The sequence below is a fragment of the Carex rostrata genome, chromosome 26 (genome assembly GCF_964058835.1).
Source record: "Carex rostrata chromosome 26, lpCarRost1.2, whole genome shotgun sequence".
NCBI classification, from domain to species: Eukaryota; Viridiplantae; Streptophyta; class Magnoliopsida; order Poales; family Cyperaceae; genus Carex; species Carex rostrata.
Window position 1 is genome coordinate 6,675,561 of NC_135943.1, and position 26,996 is coordinate 6,702,556.

Genomic DNA, 26,996 nt, shown 5'->3' on the forward strand with positions numbered 1-26,996 from the left:
CCGTGCAGTCACATCAAAATCCATGCAGCAACTGGAGAATCGGTTTCCGTAATTGCAAATTTCAGAATCAGTCCATCAATGATTTGATATTTGCCTAAATTGTTCTACACATTTGTGGACCACATCCTAATAAATATATTGATTGTCTATTTCCTTATTTGATAACTTTAATTGACAACCATATATGACAGTAAACAATGCATAATTAGATTACATACATGCTCAATGTTGGCATTAAATCCAACGAAGTTGGCAATAAATCCAATGCCCGAAAAACAATTCTGAAAAGAAAGTAATGCTACAGTATCCATATGCCTCAGTCGTTGGGAGCATCATGTATGTGCAAGTGTGTACGTGTCCGGATATTGCGTTCATCACTGGCATGCTAGGGAGATACTTGTCAAATCCAGGTCCAGATCATTGGAAAGCTGCCAAGAGAGTCTTGAGGTACCTGAAGCGAACAAAAGACCATATACTCACGTATCGGAAATCAGAGAAGCTAGAGGTCATTGGCTATACCGACTCTGATTTTGGAGGATGTCAGGATAGCATGAAATCGATATCTGACTACATTTACATGTTAGTCGGAGGAGCCGTTTCATGGAAGAGTGCAAAACAATCCCTTGTTGCATCTTCCACCATGGCGGCATAATTTGTGGCATGCTATGAGGCATCAAATCATGGTGTTTGGCTACAGAATTTTATCACTGGACTTCGAGTGGTGGATTCTATTGAGAGACCACTACAATTGTTCTGTGACAACAATTCGGCAGTGCTGTATGCAAATAACAACCGAAGTTCGTCGAAGTCTAAGTACATCGACATCAAGTTCTTAGTTGTAAAGGAAATAGTACATAATGGTGAATTGAAAGTAGAACATGTAGGAACAGACTCTATGTTAGCAGATCCTCTTACTAAGGGATTGACACTGGCAAAATTTGTAGAGCATGTTGCTCATATGGGTGTAATCTCTATTGAGGATATTCAGTTTTCGTGGGAGTCTATGATTTATAATTTAATGTTCTATTTTTCATTGCAATTTTGGATATGTAACTTATGACATGTAACAAGTGTTATATATATTATGAAGTTTTGACATTCTGTTTCTCGTTTATGTTTGACCTCTAATTAAGTTAATTTATGAAATTCAGTTTCAAGATTTAAGTAGGAGACCAAGTTAGAAATAGGCATGTAAGATCACAATTGCATGTAATTTCTATGCTACACATCCACATCATGATTCATGTCATTCAGCTGTATTAGTGATGTGATTATTGAGGGTTTAGTTGCGAATAAATGCGACGGATGCCGCTTTAGTCCTTTGCTGATATAGTTGATGGACCGAATTGGTTTGGGAATATATAAGAAATGCAGTAAAGAAATGTGCGCACATAAGGAACGCAATGCATAATTAAAAAGTCATAACATATTGCTCAAGTGGGAGATTGTTGGATTTATTGCCAACCTCGTTGGATTTAATGCCAACATTGAGCATATATGTAATATAATTATGTATTGTTTACTGCCATATATGGTTGTCAATTAAAGTGATTAAATAAGGAATAGACAATTAATATATTCATTAGGATGTGGTCCACAAATGTGTAGAACAATTTAGGCAAAGATCAAATCATTGATGGACTGATTCTGAAATTTGCAATTAAGGAAATCGATTTTCCAGTAGTTGCACGAATTTTGATGTGACTGCACAGTTTTTGATGCAATAGCACAAAATACCTTTTTTAAGTTGGCATATGGCCAGAAAATTGGTTTAGGATTAGGGTTTGGCAATATGTCGACTCTACATCTCTATAAATAGGTTGGTCCCCAAAGCACAAGAATATACAAAAAGTTGCAGAATTTTCTAGTCGTCATCTAGTCAATTCTGTGGCCTTCTCTAATTCTCTCCATTAAATAATAGAGAGGTGAGATCATTAAGGAATTGTGAACACGATCTCACAAGGGCAGTCTTGTAGCTTTGGAAGGCTTTATCCTACCACTAAGAAGGCCGCCGACGCTTCAACCTCTACATCGACACGAAGTTTTTCTTGCCGCTGTCTTACAAGTTCATCAACCGCTTTTGAGAGAAGCTTTGCATAAATACACTAATGGAGTCAGGTATTGCGTTTGCTCCCTAAGAATTGATGAATTTTGCATGATGACTATTTTGGCATAGGTAGATCAATAGTGGCATATAGAATTGAACTGTTTATGTGTAACAATAAGGTTCCAACAAGATATGGGTAAGGCTAATTCTTAATGGGTATGGGTGTCAAAATGGTTCCACCCTATCCGTATCGTACCCATTGACACCTCTAGATGGAAGGCTGAGATCGTCTCTGGACAGATGCACCATTCAGTCCCTTTTATTTGAAGTTGCTATTATAGGATAATGATATATATATTGTGACATAATTATGTGTTATTTTAATCAAGCCAATTATATTTTGACGGCAATGAATAGGACTGATATGAAATTAATTAATTTGTATTTCCAATAATTATTAATATAAGATAAACCACTACGTACTGATCATCACAATGCAAATTAACAAACAAAAGCATACACACCATTACATTGATCGAACAAAACAAAGAAAAGAACACACCATGCTGTTACATGAAACAAACAAACAAACAAACAAAAGCACAAAACTTGAAATAACATAAAGCAAACACACAAATCAGATCGAGAAGCTAGCTAGCTAGCTAGCTATCTAAACTTAATAAATTAGATGGAAGTCTTAGCAAAGCCACGATAATATGGGATTTTTCTAGGATGTATCCACCGATTAACATGGATGAAATGTCCTGGTGTAAACTTGTGTGCTTGTTTTATGTCAATAGCATGTACCCCAGGAGATTTCACCCTATCATGTGTCCATGAACCCGGACCTCTGTTGTCATATTCCGCGTAGTACAAGGTACTTATTTTAGAATGGTTCCAATCAATTTTCCAACCTTTAGGATGGATGAAGCCATCCAGAAAGGATTCCATATATACTACACGAGAGTAATGTTTCCAAGGTCGTCCTAGAAACGTGTTTTGCTTCATGATGTTGAGATTTCCTGCTGCCATGATTCTACTATTCTGGATCACAAGTCCTGCTATATCATTCAAGGCTGATCGTGCTATTCAGATTATATATATAATTAGCTAGGATCGATGAATCATATATATATTTTTTTATCATTAATTAGTTCTCTGGCAAGTAATTAATTTGTAAAACAAATATTAATTAATTATGGATTAATTATTAATTACTTACCACCAGCCGTGATTACATTATTTTGTGTGTCAAATGGAGGTTTGACAATGATGTGACAATTTTGGAAAACTGCCATTGAGTCTCCCATGATGAAGTCCACTGTGCCACTGATATTGCACTCACGGAAAAATTGGGTACCATTTTGTACCCAAAGCGTGTCCTGGAAACTGTCGAAGCTGCACCTGAAAAATGCACCATACTCCCCATTTATACGGAAGGCCACCGCCTGCCCTTTCTCGGGTCCAGCAGTGTTTCTAAATCCCATATACGTTGCAGTGAAGTTGTTTGCCTCAACAGCTGCAGATCGAATAAGCCACGCACATGTACACACACATAGTTATACAAGGATTATGAAAAAATTAACTAATTAACTATGCTTGTATAGTTGTATTTTGGACTGACAAATCAATGTGAAAAAAATAAGTATATATTTGTGGTAGGTAGTGTAAGTGTGTAACTCTAATTAACCACATGCATATATATATATATATAGATCTGACAATGAGTAGACAACTTACAAAATGTTGGTGTCATGTCAGTTGAATAGTTTGCAGCATAGGATTTATTGCCAGTAATGATCGTTTTTTCTTCGCCATCACCGTATATGTACAAGTTATCCTTGCCAGACGGGACTCTCACCGTCTCAATGTAAATACCGGTCTTTACATAGATCACATAGAACTTAAGCTTGTTCATGTTCTGGTGTGTGGCCACTGGCATTTTTGCAATTGCATCATTTACTTTCGTGTAATGGCCACTTCCATCCTTTGCTACTACAACATCCGGCTTCATGCTGTTCCAAAAATTAATTTTACGTAGTCATATATACGTAATTAGTTAATTTCCCAAAACTTTAATATATATATATAATTATTTTTATAGTTAAATTTGGTTTGAATATATGTACCACCCGAGGAATATGCATGCAGTTAATTTATGCAGATCATATATATGTAATTGTAACTTTTGTTCGTATATCTGTATATACTAAAACCATATTTTTGTCAATGCTGATCAATGATCATCTATTAATTATATATATTATATAAGCTAGCTACATGCAAGTGGACATGACAACAAATGAAATTGTTAATGCTACAAGTACGTACCTGGAGGTGCAGTCTGTGGAGGATCTAATGGCATACGGAAAAATGATGCCGCACTTGCCAGGGAGGCGAGCTGCAGCAGTTGCATTGACAATGGTTCCCTTGGCAAGGTTCTTAAGGCAGTTGCACAGCGATTGGTGGTGCTGGTGGGCACCAGTACTGTACGTTGCTTCCATCAAATTCAGTCTCCTGATGCCGTTGCAACACTCCACAGTGGGGTTGCCATTGTCAACACCACCATACGACATGCATTGGACAAAAGCTGATGTAACCTTGTCACAAGTAACGGCTGCGTTTGCAGTACTGTTGGGTGTAGTTAGGAGGATGGTGATGGTTACGGCAGTGATGGTGGCACAGCTGATGATCATAAATTTAGCCATGAGTTTGAACTAGTCAATTAGTTTGGAATTGTTGTGGTTTCCAGTGGTGCACTGGGAGGGTTTATATAGTGTCCAAAAAAGAGTAAAAGCATCTTACTTACACGAGCAGCTAGGCAACCGAATGACTCGCCACAGCCTCCTAAGAAATTTAATTATTAAACAATTAGTAGAGTGAGAGTGGTCACAATTCTAAATGAATAATTTGGGTTTGGATCTGCTTATTTAATATCATATAGTTTTCATTGCAACAGTAGTAGTATAGTATTGAATAATTATTATTTTACTTGTTGATTAGCAACAAGTAAAATATGTTAGACAATTAACTTCTAAATTGTGAATAAGAAATTAAGTGAAATCGTTTTAAATTAATTAGAGGAAGCGACACTCCGACGTACAAACTGTCATTAATCATGTTTTGTTGGAATAATTAAGATACAACACATATACATATAATTAGTAATTAGTGGGACAGTACACATATACATATGACATAATTTTGTACTTAGCTTCAAGTATATTATCTAACATGCATATATATGGCTAGCTTGACCTTTAATTTTGACGTAAACACATCGTACATACAGCCATGCCATTCCTCTTCAACTTTAGAATTTTATATATAACTTTTCAAAATGAAGTACTTATTAATTAAGAGGCAATACAACGTAACCAAGCAAGGTAACATGATGTAATTAAATTCTCGTTAATTTTTATCTCCACTGCTAAAAAAATGTAGGTACGAAGCAAGCAACTACCTAGCTGTCCCTACTAGATATTTAGTCTTTTCTTTTTTTGCTTTGAATTCTGTTACATTGATCCCATCAGTTCAAATGGCAAAGCATATATATATATATCCACCTTTTTCGATTCTTATAGAGAAAAAGAAATGTACGTAGCAGACCTCTCAAAAGTTAATTAGCCATAATATAATATAATATAATATAATATAATATATACCCCATAGACAGTACTAGCTATTACTCGATCGTTACTTACAAAAGTCGAAGATTCAATTTGTAGAGTTTGATTAGATTCCACTAATTGGTCCATATTTGTACTTTTAGGAAGAATATATATTGGCATGGGCTTGTCTATGAATTAATTAACAGATCGGTCGAGACTTAAAAGTTAATATTTGAGGTGTTCTTGTTTAAAAATAAATTGCACTAGATTAATATTATATATATATATAGAGAGAGATAGGCTAATATGCTTTCGGTAGCATATGGACCGAAATACACACGGTCCAAATTTGAAATTTCAAAATTCAAAAAGTCGATCTGAACCATTCATCTTGTTCTCCATATTAATATGTGCTTGGAGACCAAATTTTACATTTTTCTGAGTTTTTTTTACTATTTATTAAGCCACTTTGAAAATTGCTGATCCAACGGTAGCTTAACAAAACAGTAAAACCGTTGGATTAGCGATTTTCAAAGTGGCTTAATAAATAGTAAAAAAATTCAGAAAAATGTAAAAGTTGGTCTCCAAGCACATATTAATATGGAGAACAAGATGAACGGTTCATATCGACTTTTTGAATTTTGAAATTTCAAATTTGGACCGTGTGTATTTCGGCCCATATGCTACCGAAAGCACATTAGCCTATATATATATATATATCAAGGTTCTAAATAGCGATTATAGCGGCATAGCGGGGAGACAAAAAAAAAAGCTATTGTGAATAGCGTAGCTATAGCGGAAGCTATCACACATAGCGATTTTCCCTTTTCAAACTTTATATTCTATATTTCTACTAATTATCAACATAATCAGTATTAGAGAATGGATGTAACAACTAAATGACAACTAATCTAAGTCTATACTTTTTATCAATTACGCAAATAAGAAGGAAAAAAAATCTAAAAAGTAACATTATTTAATAATTTATATTTCATGGTATTACATATGATAATAGACAAAGAGCAATTAATTTTATAAGGTAAATGAAGTCAATATACATATTTAAACATTTTATAATTATAATAATAATCAAAATCAGCTTTCAATTGAAACAAACGATAATAATTTTACAAATGAATACTATAAAAAGAGTAATCAAAATGAAGAATTAGTATTTGAATATTTCTCGATATAGAATGATAGAATAAATCACAAATAAAAATAGAAGCATATAGTTTGGTTTAGTATACTTATCATAGAAGACCATGTAGTATTAGAAATAAGAATAGAAGTACAGAAGTCCATATAAATTGCAAAAAAAAAACCATGTAGCATAGCGGTAGCTATAGCGGGTCTCATATAGCGGTAATAGCGGTCAGCTATTATAGCTATAGCGGTCATAGCTGAGTTAGCGCAATTTTATCTCATAGCTTAGCGTTTATGGTCCGGAAAAGCTATAGCGTAGCTATAGCGCCGCTATAGCTAGCTATTTAGAAGCCTGATATATATAGATAGGCTAATGTGCTTTCGGTAGCATATGGGTATCATATATATATATATAGATATATATGATAGGGCTATGTACACAAGGTCCTCAAAAGGCTAGACTTGGGTCAAGAATAATCTAATCTCGGACCACCATTAAAAGCCTGAGCCGGAACTAAGAATCGAATAAGACACATATCTCTAATATCGCGGAACAGCCTGCTACAGCCTAATATCCCGTCCAAAAACTATCTCGAGCTAACACAACGGACTTAAATCAGACCACACCCGAGAAACCCGTCTCGGCCCCGTGCTTACGGTCACCGCCCCTCATGTCCGCATAGGCAAGAGAGTGTTGGGTGATTGTACCTTATGCAAGCATCACCGCTCTTTATACAAACTCCCCTAGCTGCTCTGACAACGCGGAATGACAGTTAGGGGATCGCCTATATAAACCATAATGTCCCATTTAATAGGGGGCTGGACCTTTGGACAATAGAAGGTACAATAGGTTAGAGTCTGAATACCTCTACAATTATCCTCTGTTTAGAGGTTCATCCTAGTGAGACTCGGACCATTCACCGAGAGTGAGATGAGTCAAGCATTCCGACACAAGCCCAAGACATTACGATCTCGTCCTCCAGGACAAGTCCTGTATATATATATATAGAGAGAGATAGGCTAATGTGCTTTCGGTAACATATGGGTCGAAATATACACGGTCCAAATTTGAAATTTTAAAATTCAAAAAGTCGATCTAAACCGTTCATCTTGTTCTCCATATTAATATGTGGTTGGAGACCAAATTTTACATTTTTATGAATTTTTTTACTATTTATTAAGCCACTTGGAAAATTGTTGATCCAACGGTGGCTTAACAAAACAGTAAAACCGTTGGATCAGCAATTTTCAAAGTGACTTAATAAAAAGTAAAAAAATTCAGAAAAATGTAAAATTTGGTCTCCAAGCACATATTAATATGGAGAACAAGATGAACGGTTAAGATCGACTTGTTGAATTTTGAAATTTCAAATTTGGACCGTGTGTATTTCGGCCCATATGCTACCGAAAGCATATTAGCCTATCTCTCTCTCTCTCTCTCTCTATATATATATATATATATATATATATATATATATATATGAACCTGCTAGCATGCTACGCGTAGCATAGAGGGCCTCAGTGCAACGACTCAATATTCGACTTTTTAAATTCCTAACGGTCGATCCGAACCATTCATCTTGTTCTCTATATTAATATGTGTTTGGAGACCAAATTTTACATTTTTTGGAATTTTTTTACTATTTTTTTAGATTTATTGAAAATCGCTGTTTTTTTATGGTCCAAATTTGCTGAAAACATCGATTTTTCAATAAATCTAAAAAAATAGTAAACAAATTCTAAAAAATGTAAAATTTGGTCTCCAAACATATATTAATATGGAGAACAAGATGAAGGGTTCGGATCGACCGTTAGAATTTTGAAAAGTCGAATATTGAGCTGTTGCACGGAGGCCCTCTATGCTACGCATAACATATTAGCATATTCCTATATATATATATATATATATATACACACACACTATTAGAATAAACATAAAGATTAAATTATAGTACTATATATGAATTATTTTTTTGACATGTAGTGATATGACCTCTTCAATGAATTTTAGCTTATTAAATTAAAAATTTGTTGAATGTAATAAGATATAAATAACACGATTTATTCTATTGCTATCATAGATCGAATAAATAGAAATTAATCATGTACCCCGTCGAAAAATGCTAATATGCATACGTTATAGGGTATCAAATTTAGCAACAATTAAGATGAAAAATGTTGTTTATTGTGGATGTAACAACGCAATAATTAAAAAGAATTATGATTAGATGCTACTTGCTAATAAATGTGAATGAATCATGGTATCTCTAATATTTTTTTGTGGTTAGTCATGTGCTTCTTTTTCTTAATTATAAGTGATAGGGTAAAATAAGTAGTGATTTATCATATCACTTAACTTTAAAATGTCATTCATCGAATTATTTTTATCTATTTTCTAAAGAATCAAATTTCTTTTTGTTATTTAACTTGATTTTAGAGAATTGCAGAATATTAGCATTATTTGGGCTAAAAAGAGAAGAAAACACATCAAATTGGACACAAAGTCAGAGACCAGCCTAGGGCGACCCAGAGAGCGACCACATACGATTCATGCCAGCCGTGCGACCAAAAGGTGAACTATATGCGACTCAGGCATCCGCACAGAATAACTGTCAGAACAGCGGTTACAGCTCTAGGCCAGGGTTAAAGGCCTATAAGCACCAAATCGAATACTAATTGGTATCTGGAAGCACAACCCACCATTTCAGATCAGAGAACACCACTTTCCATGAATATTAGGATAGATTAGATCTAGGGTTTCTCTAAAGGAAGGCTATGCAATTTACAAAGGATAGACTAGTAAAATAGCAAGGTCTTCACTAGGAGAGAAAGAAGAGTCAAGAACAGAAGAGGGCGTACATGAGAAGACAGTATAGGTGTCAACCTTCCATCTTTCTTATTTGTCCTCTTTCTTCATGTCTTTTGTCTCTTTTGTTATTGAACCCGCCATAAGCGGCTAAGCAACCCTTTTCTAGGGTGAAGGCATGTAATCTTGAATTCTTATAAGTTAATCTAAAGTTTTTATTTATATTTATCATTTAGGCTTGATCTGAATTTTGCTTGAGTTTTATTCTTTATATCACTGCCTATTTTGGTGTGTTTTAACCTCGACATCATGGAGATGTACACTCTATGGTAGGCGTATAGGGTTGACCAGTATGAATGGGGTATAATTATCATAGATCCAATAAGAGAAATAGACGTAACAGTTGATCTCTTGTGGTTCGAACTTCAAGTAGAGACCTAATGGGAGTATTGATCTACATACGAATGTCGCGTTCGATAAACCAGTAGTGGGGTAATCTCAGTTGTTGTAACTACAGAAGGAATATAGGAAGAACGTAACTGTGAACTTAAAACCTTCTAGTATGGATAATTGACACTTATCATAGATCATTTATGCGAATGTTTTAAAGTAAGGCTATGGTACCATCCCCTTACCAGTCCTACTCAGTTAGGGTATTGTAACGTAATAGTGATTAACACTAGGACATGATTAGCAGCCCTCAGATTGCATTTGATACCAGTATCAGGCATGTACGGTTCTGGCCAAACCGTGTGTGACTCCGACTGGAAGTGAGAACCAACACTGTACGGTTTGCGCAGTAGCATGCGGATGGTGATAGAACCACATGCGATTGTACACTTAACCATAATTAGATTAAAATCGTTTGAATAATAGAATGTCCTATCCCTAGAAATCTAATCTCTTATCTACTAATCAATCAACCTTCAATCTATTGTAACTGAACATTACAACACAACACAACTCAATCAATCAAACAAATAACCAAATCAAATCTAAAAGACCATTAACCTAGACTTGATTTTGCGATTAGATCTCTTAATACACCATCCCTGTGGATCGACACCCCGATCTGTACTAGACGATAGATTTATGCGCTTGTAAATCAATTGTAAAGTAGACAATTATGGTTATAAATATTATTAGCTCTGATTTTGACCCATTAATCAGCACGATGGAATATGCTAAAAATGAGATTGAAGATAACAGGAGGAGAGGGGGGACATAGAGAGAAAATAGGTATTTGGTGTAAAAAGAAGTAAAATAGGTATTCATCATTCATAGGGTTTAAATTAATATAGGCCATTTAATTTAAAATTGTGGTCAATGTTATATTGGTCATGAGAAAGAAACATTATGATATCCAATATAGGTTTAAAATAGGCATTCCAATATCTCATAGTTTATATGATTAATTAATGTTTAACATTTTTTTGAGTAAAAATAAGAATCTAGGTCCTTATTTGTTCTATTGATGGTTTAAAGATTTTTTTAGGTTTCGATATGAAATCTATTACATGTTTTGCAAAATGTACTCAATCATGTTGAGTATTTAATGAAAAAAATCAAATTTTTTTTAAAACTAATACATGATTTTAAGATTTTTAATTAAATTAAAACTCTTCTAAATGCTCTTTAAGCACTATTTTATAAAATTCTCCATTGATGCAGTACATCTTCTGCCAATTCATCTACTTCCTTTACTTCTTCTCTGAATATTCTTGTGCATCTCTCCCTCAAGCAGACAAATATTGTCCAACTAGTTGCCTCTTTAATAGCGAACTCTTCCCCCCAATTTCTTTGTTGAATTCTTGAAATATTTGCCACTTTTCCATATAAGTCCATCGCATATTGACAATTTGAAAACATATGATTGATAGTTTCATCACTAGTTCAACACATGACACACATGCTTAAGAGATTCCACCCTCTTTTTGTAGATTCTCCGATGTCAATATCTTTTTGTAATATGCCAACAATAAGAAAACTTTCATTCTTAGAGGTACCTTCATCTTCCATACCCTGTGAATCAAGGTTTGCACTTCTGATTCATTTTTTAATTCCTTATATGCACTGTTCACTGTAAATTCCTTTGATGTGGTCAAATTCTACCCCACCTCATCTTGGTTCTGAGGCAGTGATGCCTGACCACCAATTATTGTGAATAATTGTCTAAATTGATCAAGACTGTCCCGCGAGTCCAAGGGTTGAAAAAGTGATGCCATGGATTGTGACTGTAATACTTGCTTGACCATTTCTTGCTAATTTGGAGCTAATACATATAAGTCTAGCAGTTTTGACTAAGGCATCCATGCCCCCAGTCATGATGCTAGAATTTAGTCCTCTCTCCATTACCTATTCTCCTTTTGAGATGAATTTCAATCTCTCATGATGATTTAGAACCCATCTGCTTCTTTAAGGGTGACCTTAAAAAACTTGCAATTTGGCAATTGCCTTTCATCATCAATGTTGTAAGTCTTCCAGAGGTGCATCTCAGACTTTTGCCATTGCCAGTACCATTTTGCCAGTAGGGCTGTATTGAAGACTCTCAAGTCTATTACTCCTAATCCTCCCAATTTTTTTTGTTTTGCATACTAATTCCCATTTTTCCAGAGGAATTCCCCTCCCCTCCAATGTATTCCTCTTCCATAAAAATTTCTTTCTCATGTTGTTTATGTCCTCAATTACCCAGACTGGTAATTTGAAAACAATCATGAAATAAGTTTGGATTGAAGAAAGCACTGAGTTTATTAGTATCAATCTTCCTGCAATTGATAATTGTTTTGCAGCCCAACCTTGTAGCCTTTTGTTGACCTTTTGTATCAGGGGTATATATGCATTTTTTGACAGTGTTTTGTCAGACAATGGCAGTCCTAAGTATATGAATGGATAATGACCCCTTTTACATCCCAGAACATCCAGCAATTGTTGGTAATTGTGATGAAATTTTGAAAATAGTAATTCAAACTTTTCCATGCTTACTGATAATCCTGACACCTATTGAAATTTAATGTCTGTATCTGCCTCATTTCAGGCTTTAGAAAGAAAAGGGAATCATCTGCAAACAGCAAACAAGGTCTCATGTTATTAAAGGGTAATTGCCAGGTGCCATTTTGCTATCCATCTATCTATAAAGTCCATTGCAAGTATGAATAATAATGGGGATAAAGGGTCTCCTTGCCTAACACCTCTTGATAAGGTGGAAATCAATGCTAATAATATTTATAACCCTAATTTCTACTTACTGTCGATTCACAAGCGCATGAATCTACCGTGTAGTATAGATTGGGGTGTCGATCCGCAGGGATGGTGTATTAAGAGATCTAAGATGTAAACTAAGGTCTAGGTTATCGGTTCCTTTAGGTTAGTTAAATGTGTTTTGGTTGATTGGTCGTTGGTTGCTCGGTTGTAATATTGTTATTACAATATAGAAGTAGTAGTAAATTAAGTGTTTAGAAGATGGCCTTCTAGGGAATCAGACATTCTATCATTCAAACTCGTTTAATCTAGGTTCTGGTTGTCACTAACAATAGCACACGGTTTGTCACCAACCGCATGCTATTGCCAAATACCTGTCAGTTGCAAAGTTACTCAATAGCATGCGGCTCTGTCACCATCTGCACACGCTTGGGTAAACCGTACAAGGTCTGTTTACAACTCCAGTCGGAATCGCACACGGTCTGGCCAAAACCGTACACGCCCTATACTAGTATCTATGCGATCTGAGAGCTACTAATCCTATTTTAGTGCTGATCTCTGGGTCGGACTCGCAAGTACCCGTTGAGTACTTTGTAAGGCTCAGTTGCATTAAGATTAATGATAAGTCCCAATTACTAATATCTCACGATGTCAATAATCAAGATTACCCCACTATTAGTCATGGAATGCGACATTCGTTTGCTAAACCATGTCCTAATAGGTCCCTTAACTGTGGTTCGAATACAAGCGATCAACTGGTCAGTCTATTCTACTTGTACTTAGGATAACTTATGTTCTTCAGATATTGGTTAACCCCAATCAGGTGTGAATGGATTGTGCACTCCATTAATACAAGGTCACTTTAATCACACAATAAACAAGATCATAAGGCATAAAATCTCAGTAAGAATTCAGATCATAGTGCAGAGATAATGATAAATGAACAACTAGATTAAACTCATAAGAATTCAAGATTACATGTCTTCGCCCTAGAATAGGGTTGCCTAGCCGCTCATGGTGGGTTCAACAACAAAAGGAACAAAATACATAAAGAAGGAGAGAAATTAAGAGAGATGGAGGGAGAACACCTATGTTGCTCTTTATCTCATGCACGCCGTCTTCACGCCTTGTTCATTCCTCCTCTTCTAGAATTAAGTTATTAACCTTTATCTCATTGATGTATGCATGTATGCATGAATGCACTAAAATTAAGTTATTAACCTTCTAATTTTGACCGATTGACTTTATAATAAACTAATTCGAATGTTTAAAAATTTCACATGTAGACACATCACACATAAGATAGGCAGGTTCCAACGGTTCGGATTCGTCATTTGAAACTAATTTGATAGGTTTTGGAGTTAAGCTCACTAAACACTTTGGTGAACTTAAGAACACCCTAGTTCTACTCATATATATATATATATATATATATATATATATATATATATATATATATATATATATATATAGTAAGGCTATGCTACTTCGCGAATTAAACGAGCTGTTTTAGTTCGGGCTCATATCTCTAGTTTCGAAGTCCAAATAGCCGATCCAAACCGTTAGATGTTTAATCTATATTAAAATGTGCTTGGAGGCCAAATTTTATATTTTTTGGAATTTTTTTACTATTTAATAAGATGGTTTAAAAATTGTTGTTTTTATTAAAATTATGCACCATTAAAAAACAACGATTTTCAAACCATCTTAATAAATAGTAGAAAATTCCAAAAAATATAAAATTTGGTCTCCAAGCACATTTTAATATAGATTACACATCTAATAGTTTGGATTGGCTATTTAGACTTCGAAACTATAGATATGAGCGCGAATTAAAATAGCCCATTTAATTCGCGAAGTAGCGTAGCCTTGCTCTCTCTCTCTCTCTCTCTCTCTCTATATATATATATATATGAGGAGGGATCAAGTTACAATAATTTTTGAGTTGCAACAAGTTACCACAATCATTTTCTACATTTTCAAAGTTCAAATCGTTGATCCAAATCGTTAGATGTGATCTCTACAATAAAATGTGCCTCGAGACCAAGTTTTACATTTTTTGGATTTTTTTTTACTATTTATTAAGATGGTACAAAATTCAATGGTCTGAATTTGACTAGTTTTTGTACCCATTTTAATAAATAGTAAAAAAATTCCAAAAAATGTAAAATTTGGTCTCCAAACATATTTTAATGTAGAGATCACATCTAACGGTTTGGATCGACGATTTGGACTTTAAAAATGTAGAAAATTATTGTGGTAACTTGTTGTAACTCAAAATTTGTTGTAACTTGATCCCTCCTCTCTCTATATATATATATATATATATGAGAAGGGATCCAATTACACCCTTTTTTGGTGACACCAAATTACACTCTCCATTTCAAAGTTTTCAAAGTCCAAACAATCGATCCAAACCGTTCAACATGATGGATATGTTAAAATGTGCTTGGAGATAATATTTTACGTTTTTTGGAATTTTTTTACTATTTATTAAGTATTTAACAAAATCGCTATATTTAGACCATTGAATTTTGTACCCATCTTAATAAATAGTAAAAAAAATCAGAAAAATGTAAAATTTGATCCGCAAGCACATTTTAACATATCCATCATGTTGAATGGTTTGGATCGATTGTTTGGACTTTGAAAACATTGGGTGTAATCCGGTGTCACCAAAAAAGAGTGTAATTGGATCCCTCCTCTATATATATATATATATATATATATATATCGGCTAATATGCTTTCGGTAGCATATGGGCCGAAATACACATGGTCCAAATTTGAAATTTCAAAATCCATAAAGTCGATCTAAACCGTTCATCTTGTTCTCCACATTAATATGTGCTTGGAGACCAAATTTTACATTTTTCTGATTTTTTTTACTATTTATTAAGCCACTTTGAAAATCGCTAATCCAACGGTGCCGTTGTAACAACAATTTTCAAAGTGGCTTAATAAATAGTAAAAAAATTCAGAAAAATGTAAAATTTGGTCTCCAAGCACATATTAATGTGGAGAACAAGATGAACGGTTTAGATCGACTTTATGGATTTTGAAATTTCAAATTTGGACCGTGTGTATTTCGGCCCATATGGTATTGAAAGCACATTAGCCTATCTCTCTCTCTCTCTCTCTCTCTATATATATATATATATATTAAAAGGTAATCAGAAATGAGAGAGGTAAGTCTAGAGAGAGAGAGAGAGAGAGAGATTGATTATGAATGATTGTATTTCATTAGCTTGTCAATTGTTACAATCATCTAGTATTTATAACCAGCGGGATACAATACTTAGAAGCATAATAGAAAGGTAATATCTAACTAACTTGTAGTTTTTATTAATTACAATTTTGTCCCTATACAATTTCTAGACATATGTAGGCACTGCTTTTTGGCGAGTTACCGAAAAATCACCCCAGATTTGAGAACTGGACGCTTCTCACTATTTCCCTCTGTTCTTATTCACATTTGGACATGCAAGCTTGGATCTTCGAGAGTTGTCCAAATTTGATCAAGCTTACAGTGGTACAACATCAGTTTTGTGTAAGTTTTTTTTTTCCAAATACATAGCTAGCTTCTCATCATTTTTAATTTGATGTTTCAAAGGTTTTTTTTAAAGAAAGTTTAAAGTAAAGATCTAGTTATCAATGGAGAAATTATTTGTTGCAGTTTTGTTATCAGGATTATCAACCATCAGGGCAAAATGCTAAAGTTCCAGTCCAGCTGGTTGAAGCATCTGACACAAGAAGCCTCAAGATGGTTGGTTGAGGTTAAATTTACGAAGTTTGATACCATCGTAAAACGAGTGATACAGTATCTCATGTTTGGTAACAGGGAACTGAGAAACTGTAGGAACTACGAAACATATCTGGAAACTGCTAATCGTCATAATGTACACTGATGTTTTCAATACTGGAAGTGGGTATTTTCGATCGGGATTAGATATTTCTAAACATGCTATTTGGTAGATATTCCTATTTGGGTTATTGGAAGACTTTGCAATTCCACCTGTAGAGCACTCTTCCAGCTATAGCTAGTTTATATATGGATGTGTATGGATGTTCTTGATGTTTTGGATGTTTAATTTGGATATGGATGTTTTGTAATATAACCTGTGGATCTATTTAATTTGGATGTGTATGGATGTAGCTAGTTTATAACCTGTATTGATATAGCTAGTTTATATATAGATGTGTATGGATGTTCTTGATGTTTTGGATGTTTAATTTGGATATGGATGTTATGAATGTTTTGTAATATAACCTGTGGATCTATTTAATTTGGATGTGTATGGATGTAGCTAGTTTATAACCTGTATTGATATAGCTAGTTTATATATGGATGTGTATGGATCTTCTTGATGTTTTGGATGTTTAATTTGGATATGGATGTTATGAATGTTTTGTAATATAACCTGTGGATCTATTTAATTTGGATGTGTATGGATGTAGCTAGTGTATAACATGTATGGATATAGCTAGTTTATATATAGATGTGTATGGATGTTCTTGATATTTTGGATGTTTAATTTGGATATGGATGTTATGAATGTTATGGATGTTTTGTAATATAACATGTGGATCTATTTAATTTGGATGCTAATTTGGTAAAATTAATTAATACCAATAGCTAGGTCCAAATACATAGCTTCTCTTCATTTTTAATTTCTTGTTTGAAGTTTTTTTAAGAAAGTTTAAAGTATAAAGATCAAGTTATCAATTGATCAATTTTTTGTTGCAATTTTGTGCCGATGATATGATGAATGGCAAATAACTATAGTTCTAGTCCCGCTGGTTGAAGCATCTGACAGAAGAAATCTCGAGATGGTTGAGGTTCAATGTTGGAGGTTTGATATCATGGTACAACGAGTGATACGGTATCTCATGTTTGGTAAAAGGAAATTTGAGAAATTTTAGGTACTTTATTATATCGACCACTTGTTCTGATCTGTATAGTAGAATGATAACTCCAACAACAGAATTGGGCTATAGCGATCGGGATTGGCTATTTATATATGCGATGCTTGGTCGATATAAATGTTGTTGTCTGAAGACTTTGGAATTTTACTGGTTGGATGGTTGTCTCAGATGCTTGATGTTTTGTGCATTTATGGTTGTTTTGGATGTTTTGTAGTACCTATTGAGATATATTTTGGATGTTAATTAATTTGGTAATATTAATTATTATACCACTAGGTGCATTCCTTAATTGGATCTATTTTAATTTAACTTTTTATGTACATAGTAACCTATTTGTTTTTAATTATATGTATGAACTTATGATAACAATGGGTATTTATTGATTATGAACTAATTGGTACTTTAATTAATCTTTGTAACAATGAGTATTTTTAATCTTAATCTTGATTATAAACTTATGATAACAATGAGTATCTATTGTTTTTAATTTAGCTAGTGATATTTTAATCTTGGTACTTTAATTATGAATTTTTTATGTTAACAAATTATAACAAAAATTTCAGGAGCCCGTACGTTAATCCTTATTATTTAATTAGATATTTTTGAGTTGATATTATATATGTATGTTAGTAAATAATTATCTCATTATAGTTGCCGAGTATAGCTCCAAACTTAGTGACACAACATCATAAGGAACACAGTTGAGAACATTGTCATCCGTTCAACAAGGAATGCAATTGGTATTGATCAAACTAATGCTGGCGGCTCATCTACATCACGGATGGTAAATATCACCAAATCTACATCATCAGATTAATAGCCCAACCGATGTGGAAGAGTCAATCAAAATCAACGGTTGAGTAAAAAATAGCTAATAGACAAGAGGAGGTCGTTAGCGCCATCGGATTTTTAAACGCCAACTGATGGTAAAAAGTTCAACGTAATTACAGCGCTGCTACTTGTGACGTACACCATCTGTGCGGAAGCACATGTACATCCGATGGTAAAGAGGCGATGGGAAAAATATTTTTTGTAGTAGTGATATATAGAGTAGTTCAGAGTTTAGATTTTTAGAGTTTAGTTTAGGTTTTGATTTTTAGAGTATATTGCTTAGGGTATTATATATATAGCTTAGTGCAAACTAGCTACGAATCTTTTTCTTAGTTTCTTCGTAATTAAGTACCATACAATTAATGCTCCTTTTTTTTATATGCCTCCACAATACTGAAACATGTGTTAACATCACACAGTGCATATATGTAATTTGTGTTTAATTCTTGGTTGAGTTAATCTTGTTTGATTAGTGCAAAATGTCTAGAGAAAAAGAAAATGTGCAAATTTTATAAGTGTACATAGATAGTTTAGTTGATAAATCTATTCTTAATAAATATTTCTCTGTTTGTGATTTTTTTTCCCTTGAATGGAAGAATTCAAAAGTTGGATATCAAAGCTAAGGTTCTAACAATTAATCACGCTGGTAATTATTTATAAACGTACGTACTAGATACTCAATCATTCAGTTGAATGTGTAAATTATATAATGCTTAATTAGCAAATCATGATTTGAACTTGGTATCACAGAGCCTTATCATCCCCAATAAAATAATAGCACTTATTAGAGAGAGAAACCAAACAAACTAACATATCTATTCACAAATTAACCTTTTTCTTCTTATTGTTGTGAGGTACTACATACTGGAAACAACGCTAGCTAGCTAGCTTGTTTCGTTGTTACATCCACTATATATATATATATATATATACACAACACTTTCTATCTTAATTGCTGCTCCTTAATTCCACACACTATACATATTAAATATATAATAGCATTTTTTAGCGTGGTGCATGATCCATATATATGTGTTAATTGGAGTAGAACTAGGGTGTTCCTAAGTTTACCAAGCCCTCTTGTGAACTCAACTCTAAAACCTATCGAATTGGTTTCAAACAGCGAATCCAAACCATTGAAATCATTCTACCTTACGAGTGATGCATCTACATGCAAACATTTTAAAATTTCGAATTAATTTTGTATAGAGTCAAGTGGTCAAAAGACGTCCAAAAAATGAATGCATTAAAATTAATTTATAAACTTTTCTAATTTTGACCACTTGACTCTATACAAAATTAATTCAAAATTTTAAAATTTTCACATATATACGCATCACTCGTAAAGTAGAAGGATTTTAACGGTTTGGATTCGTCGTTTGAAGGCAATTCAAACGATTTTAGAGTTGAGTTCACAAGAGAGCTTGGTGAACTTAGGAACACCCTAGATCTACTCGTGTTAATTGTACTTGCGCTATAAAATAAGGAATAGAAGAATCAATCATGCATGATTTTACTCTACGAAGGAAAAATGATAAATCATGTTGTGTATAGATTATCCCAAGTCTATTAGAATAGATAGTGTAATAGGATACATATAGTATAGCAAAATTCGAAATTTTGATACAAAAATGTTAATAACTTTTCAAAAGTAATATTGCTCATTTTATGATTAGTCCTCTTTGACTATGCATGTGACATAATTTCTTCCTGTCACATCAATTGTTAAAAATCTTCTATGGTTAATTTGCAATGTAAAAAATATGTGGTGAACTCATGATGGATTTAAAAAAATATCATAAGACAAATTTATCATTATCATGTAATTTTTTTTTTTTTATTAAAATTTCTAGCAAGCCGCCACTCAATTTATCATGACATATAAGGAGCTATATAGAGAGAGAGAGAAAGAGGAGGGATTCAATTACACTATTTTTTGGTGACACTGGATTACATTCTATATTTTTAAAGTCAAAATAGTCGATTCAAACCGTTCAACATGATGGATATATTAAAATGTGTTTGCAGATCAAATTTTACATTTTTTTTTGAACTTTTTTACTATTTATTAAGATGGGTACAAAAATTCAATGGTCTGTATATAGCGATTTTGTTAAATACTTAATAAATAATAAAATAAATTTGAAAAAATGTAAAATTTAATCTACAAGCACATTTTAATATATCCATTATGTTGAACGGTTTGAATCAACTATTTGAATTTTGAAAACTTTATAAATAGAGAGTGCACCAAAAAAGTGTAATTGAATCACTCCTCATATATATATATATATAGAGGAGGGTTCAAATGCACTCAAATTTTTGTGCATCCAAATGCACCCTATCTTTCAAATCCTTTTTCTCCGTTTTTAAAGTCCAAATAGTAAATCCGAACCGTTAGATGCGAACTATATATTAAGATGTACTTGGAGACCAAATTTTACATTTTTTGGAATTTTTTTACTATTTATTAAGCCACTTTGAAAATCGCTGATTTTATATTTTCTGGACCATTGGATCAGCGATTTTCAAAGTGGCTTAATAAATAGTAAAAAAAATTCAAAAAAAATGTAAAATTTGGTCTCCAAGCACATCTTAATATATAGATCGCATCTAACTGTTTGGATTTACTATTCGGACTTTGAAAATGGAGAAAAAGGATAGGGTGCATTTGGATGCACAAAAATTTGGGTGCATTTGAACCTTCCTCATATATATATATATATATAGGACTTGGCTACGGTGCTATGGGTAGCTAAGAGGCCTCCCGTGCTACGGCTCAATATTCAAGTTTTCAAATCCTAACGGTCGATCCGAACCGTTCATCTTATTCTCCATATTAATATGTGCTTGGAGACCAAATTTTACATTTTTTGGAAATTTTTTACTATTTTTTTAGATTTATTGAAAATCGCTGTTTTTCAGACAAATCTGGACCATAAAAACAGCGATATTCAATAAATCTAAAAAAATAGTAAAAAATTTACAAAAAATGTAAAATTTGGTCTCCAAACACATATTAATATGGAGAACAAGATGAACGGTTCGGATCGACCGTTAGGATTTTGAAAAGTCGAATATTGAGCCGTAGCACGGGAGGCCTCTTAGCTACCCATAGCATATTAGCCAAATCCTATATATATATATATATATATATATATATATTATACATTAACGTCATAACAGAATAATTAATCTATAACCGTTTGTATAGCTAGTTCCTGCGTACCTTCACCTCTTAATGAACAATTAATTCAGTTTTTGTGATATATTTAAAACCTACTCAAGAACAAACATTAAGGGCCTTCGGCCGTCTAAAGGGAACGGCAATGGAAATTTTTGAATGGACGAAATACTATGCGTGTGGACTGATTTTCGCGAAGTTTGAGTGATTTTTTTTCCTACACACACAGTAAACGACCAAACAGACTCTAAGTCTAGTGACAAAAAAAAAATGTCTCTGTTGTGAGAGATCATGCATTGGAAAACCGAATAGGAGAAATCTTTCATTATAATTACAGATGTATATAGAAGTTAGTAGGTTAGACCTCCATCCTATATATCTATATAAAAAGAATACTAAAATCTACTCCAGTTCAATTAATATTACTTTTTCTATTGCATAAATTAGAAAAAAAAAATGAAATTTCACGTGTTGTTAAGATTGAGTTTATGTGTAATATGTATAATAAAACAGCTTACGTAGGATGACACATGCATGTGAAATCTTTTAGATTCACCTCTCTCTTTCTCTATGTGTGTGTGTGTAATTATTGTACATATAGATTGACTGAAAATAGAGAAGGAATATGTACGACTTTTGCTTTGCTCATAGAGTCATCCTACTTTTTTCATTTAATAATCGATTGTGAGAAGAATGTACCATATATCTTGAGATCGATATAGTGTGGGTCATCTAATACGTACTACCTCAATTGCCTCAATAAAAAGAAACTAAAATTTGATTTCTCTCTCTAATAATATACAAGTACTATACAGTTGGATCTTTGGGAATGGCAAGGCTATAGCTCTATATATTATATGATGCAAATTAAGTTGAAACCACATGATATTTGTTTGGTTCCATATATATATGATGCAATATTGAGATATTATTGAGAGCATAACATGTCATTTTTTTCAATATGGTGATAATTAAGCAAATAATTCATAATTTACATTGCTTGCATTTATTAGTTTAGTTTATTTTACAGATTAATAAACCGGCGGCATGCACTTTGAGAAAATTATCGAAGAACAAATTAAATAAATTGCAAGCATGGATGTATTATGAAAAATATTCGTTTTATGCCATATATATGCTCAGTTGACAAACATCATGATTAATTTTTGCATATTATACATGCAATTAATATAAATTCGTTTTAATTGATACTAACTCAATGAATTTATTTATCGGGTGCTTTCCAAGAGTCTCCATGGTAATAATTAAAATGCATGTGTTTGGTGTTGTGTATGTTTGCAGACATCGTACGGGTATAGAACCCATAACATGCATCATTATTAATTCTTTGGTCTAGTTATAGACAAGATGCATTCTTTCTTGGATGTATATTATATCTACTAGCTAGAGCTTAATATATAATCTTGAACAAAACATACATGTGATTCAAAGCATTACTTAGAAAAGATAAAAAAATCTTTCTCCATCTCACAGCCACTTAACTATCAAATTCTCTCTCCATTAATATATCATTTCCCAATGAGACTGAGCCCATTGGCAATCTCAACCTTTTTAAACTTAGCATATATATGGGCTTCTCATTCCTTTCTGAAGGTCGACTGCGACTGAGTCCGACCAGCATCGATCATCCTAAGATCTAAGATTGATATATCATCCGACAAATTAAATGAATAAAATAGCTAGGTTTCTAAATGATTAATTATCTCTAACCCAACCTTGAAATCCACAAAACATTTCAATTGAAGCTCTATGTTGTACACTACTACAAAAAAATCCTTTTATATCGGTTGAAATCTGCGTTCCGCCATCGGGTTTCGAACTGATGTATATCGCTCCAATAGAAAATGTGTACCCATACGCCAACGGTTCGAGCCGATGGCGTTAAGCTCCAACGCAATCGGTTAGAAATTAGGGACCGACGGAAATATTAGATTCTCGGCCATTAATTATGCCGTTAAAATGGAAACTCCATCATCTCTGGGTGTTATTATCCATTAGCAAAAGTGTATTAACACCATCGGATGTGTATAAGTTGGCGTTTGGATATTGTAGTTTGCCATCTGTTATTACACTGGACCGTTGGTGATTTTTTTTTATATATTTAATTATATATGCATGTATTAGGGGAAAACCTCCATTTATATATATATATATGAGGAGGGTTCAAATGCACCCAAATTTTTGTGCACCCAAATGCACCCTATCTTTCAAATCCTTTTTCTCCGTTTTCAAAGTCCGAATAGTCAATCCGAACCATTAGATGCGATCTATATATTAAGATGTGCTTGGAGACCAAATTTTACATTTTTTGGAATTTTTTTACTATTTATTAAGCCATTTTGAAAATCGCTGATTTTACATTTTCTGGACTATTGGATCAGCGATTTTCAAAGTGGCCTAATAAATAGTAAAAAAATTTCAAAAAATGTAAAATTTGGTCTCCAAGCACATATTAATATATAGATCGCATCTAACGGTTCGGATTTACTATTTGGACTTTGCGAACGGAGAAAAAGAATAGGGTGCATTTGGGTGCACAAAAATTTGGGTGCATTTGAACCCTCCTCTATATATATATATATAGAGTTAGGCTGGGGTGCTATGGATAGCATAGTGGCCTCTATGCTACGGCTCAATATTCGAGTTTTCAAAATTCAAACGGTCGATCCGAACCGTTCATCTTATTCTCCATATTAATATCTGCTTGGAGACCAAATTTTATATTTTTCTGAATTTTTTTACTATTTATTAAGCCACTTTGAAAATCGCTAATCCAACGGTTTTACTGTTTTGTGCAGCCACCGTTGGATCAACAATTTTGTAAAATACTTAATAAATAGTAAAAAAATTCAGAAAAATGTAAAATTTGGTCTCCAAGCAGATATTAATATGTAGAATAAGATGAACGGTTCGGATCGACCGTTTGGATTTTGAAAACTCGAATATTGAGCCGTAGCATAGAGGGCACTATGCTATCCATAGCACCCCAGCCTAACTCTATATATATATATATATAGGAACCTGCTAGCATGCTATGCGTAGCATTGATGGTCTCCATGCAAACGGTCCAAATTTGAAATTTCAAAATCCAAAATGTCGATCCAAATCATTTATCTTGTTCTGCATATTAATATGTGTTTGGAGACCAAATTTTATATTTTTTGTAATTTTTTTAGATTTATTGAAAATCACTGTTTTTTTATGGTCCAGATTTGCTCAAAACAACGATTTTCAATAAATCTAAAAAAATAGTAAAAAAATTCCAAAAAATGTAAAATTTGGTCTCCAAACACATATTAATATAGAGAACAAGATGAACGGTTCAGATCGACCGTTAGGGTTTTGAAAAGTCAAATATTGAGCCGTTGCACGGAGGCCCTCTATACTACGCATAACATATTAGCAATTTCCTATATATATATAGATATATCTATATATATATAGAGAGAGAGAGAGTGACTAATGTGCATTCGTATGCATATGGCCCGATATGCAAACGGTCCAAATTTGAAATTTCAAAATCCAAAATGTCGATTCGAACCGTTCATCTTGTTCTCCATATTAATATGTGCTTGGAGACCAAATTTTATATTTTTCTGAATTTTTTTACTATTTATTAAGCGACTTTGAAAATTACTGATCCAACGGTGGCTGCTGATTTTACTGTTTTGTTAAGCCACCGTTGGATCACCAATTTTTAAAGTGGCTTAATAAATAGGAAAAAAATTCAGAAAAATGTAAAATTTGGTGTCCAAGCACATATTAATATGGAGAACAAGATGAACGGTTCGGATCGACGTTTTAGATTTTGAAATTTCAAATTTGGACCGTATGCATATCGGGCCATATGCTTACGAATTCACATTAGTCACACTCTCTCTCTATATATATATATATATAATCTCTCTCTAGATCTACATATATAGCACCAAATTGAATACAAATAACATGAAGCAAATTAAGCAAGATAATTAATATAAAAGACCAACAAACATATATAGTGAACAGTACAACACTAAATTAACCCAAGTACCATCATTTATTAACACATCTGTTTTGTTGCAACAAATTAAGACAACCCCGAGGACATACCAAATGGATCTTTCAAAACACAACCATTAATAGTTCTAGCTAACTAGTACCCACAAAAATGTACATCATATATATGTACCCAAAGTTTTTATAAATATATATCCTCCCCATAAAATGGAAGTTGCCATTCCAAGAAGCACCTGCACCATCGGACACAAACCTCGTGCAATTCTACATAAATGTATGAAATGTGTGGTAGCGAAGACTGCATATTTAAACGAAAACATATTAATAACAGTGCATTTATAATTAATTAAGAACTTAAAATCAGTGCAAGATATAAACTAATTGACATACCTCTTGAAAATCACTTGCGATTTCACGGATGATGTAATCTATATTCTTCATCACGTAGTATCCACACTTGCTGTGGGCCCTGAAAAAAAAGTTGGAAAACAAAATTCTATTTTACTATTGCAATTATGTTTGATCTTATTTTTCTTTTTTGAAAAGGGCCGAGGCCCGTTCTATTCATCATGAAACCATAATTACGGGATGAGTTATACGAAAGCATATAAGTTTAGATATGCAGTACCAAAAAACAACCAGCATGTCATTTATAATTAAAAACCACCAAAGTAACTACATAATAAGCACAGCAACCAAGCTATAAACCAAGCTTCTGTGAGTCTAAACTCCAAAAGTACATATAATAAGGTAGCAATAACTAAGCCACACAATAAGGGGCTAATGATGTAAACTAAGTACACCACAATTTTCATTGGCATGCATGTACTGGTCAAGGGGTATGGCATTTACAAATATAGCTATCTAGTGTTCAACTACTTTCTGTAGTGGTGGTTCCTTAATGTTTCATTTATGTTTGAACTTAAAATAAATTAAAATGAAATACTCCATATAATTTTTTAATACCTGAAACATTGACCATTGACAAGTTCTTCTCCTCCCCGATTGCTGTCCACTCCGCTGTAGATATTGGACATAAGCCCTACAATTAATAAAGGTCAGTGTGGTACTTATCTTAGGAATTTATCACATAGATCAGATTATTAATTGGTGTATTACATTACAAGAATTTTGCTCACTTTCGCAAATGAGATTCAATTGCGAAAACCCCGCCCTACATAATATGAGAGTCGATGCAAAGGACCACATCCTTACTTGGAAGTATGAC

General features: G+C 33.3%; 1 protein-coding gene, 1 long non-coding RNA gene and 1 pseudogene across 2 annotated transcripts; 1 reads left to right on the forward strand and 2 right to left on the reverse strand.

The window, feature by feature from the left end:
- The first annotated feature begins 295 nt into the window (after window positions 1–295).
- Window positions 296–652, forward strand: LOC144544279 (secreted RxLR effector protein 161 pseudogene; annotated as a pseudogene).
- Window positions 653–2,731: 2,079 nt separating this feature from the next.
- Window positions 2,732–4,755, reverse strand: LOC144544280 (putative pectinesterase/pectinesterase inhibitor 58). The gene is made up of 4 exons (XM_078292737.1): window positions 4,379–4,755; window positions 3,788–4,062; window positions 3,270–3,566; window positions 2,732–3,132 (listed from the first exon to the last, which is right to left on the reverse strand). The coding sequence occupies exons 1-4, from the start codon at window positions 4,753–4,755 to the stop codon at window positions 2,732–2,734; spliced, it is 1,350 nt and encodes a 449-aa protein (XP_078148863.1).
- A 21,225-nt stretch (window positions 4,756–25,980) lies between these two features.
- On the reverse strand, window positions 25,981–26,796 carry LOC144544327 (uncharacterized). Its single transcript, XR_013508203.1, has 3 exons — window positions 26,735–26,796; window positions 26,159–26,237; window positions 25,981–26,066 (listed from the first exon to the last, which is right to left on the reverse strand). It is a non-coding gene; the product is annotated as an uncharacterized LOC144544327 (long non-coding RNA).
- Between the last annotated feature and the right edge of the window lie 200 nt (window positions 26,797–26,996).

Bases quoted from the DNA above. Each gene is read 5' to 3' on its own strand.
- LOC144544280 (XM_078292737.1), bottom strand. From the start codon at position 4,755: ATGGCTAAATTTATGATCATCAGCTGTGCCACCATCACTGCCGTAACC. The intron at 4,063-4,378 runs GTACGTACTTGT...TTTTTGGAACAG, and splicing joins TCCACAGACTGCACCTCCAG to CATGAAGCCGGATGTTGTAG. The intron at 3,133-3,269 runs GTAAGTAATTAA...TAATCTGAATAG, and splicing joins TAATGTAATCACGGCTGGTG to CACGATCAGCCTTGAATGAT.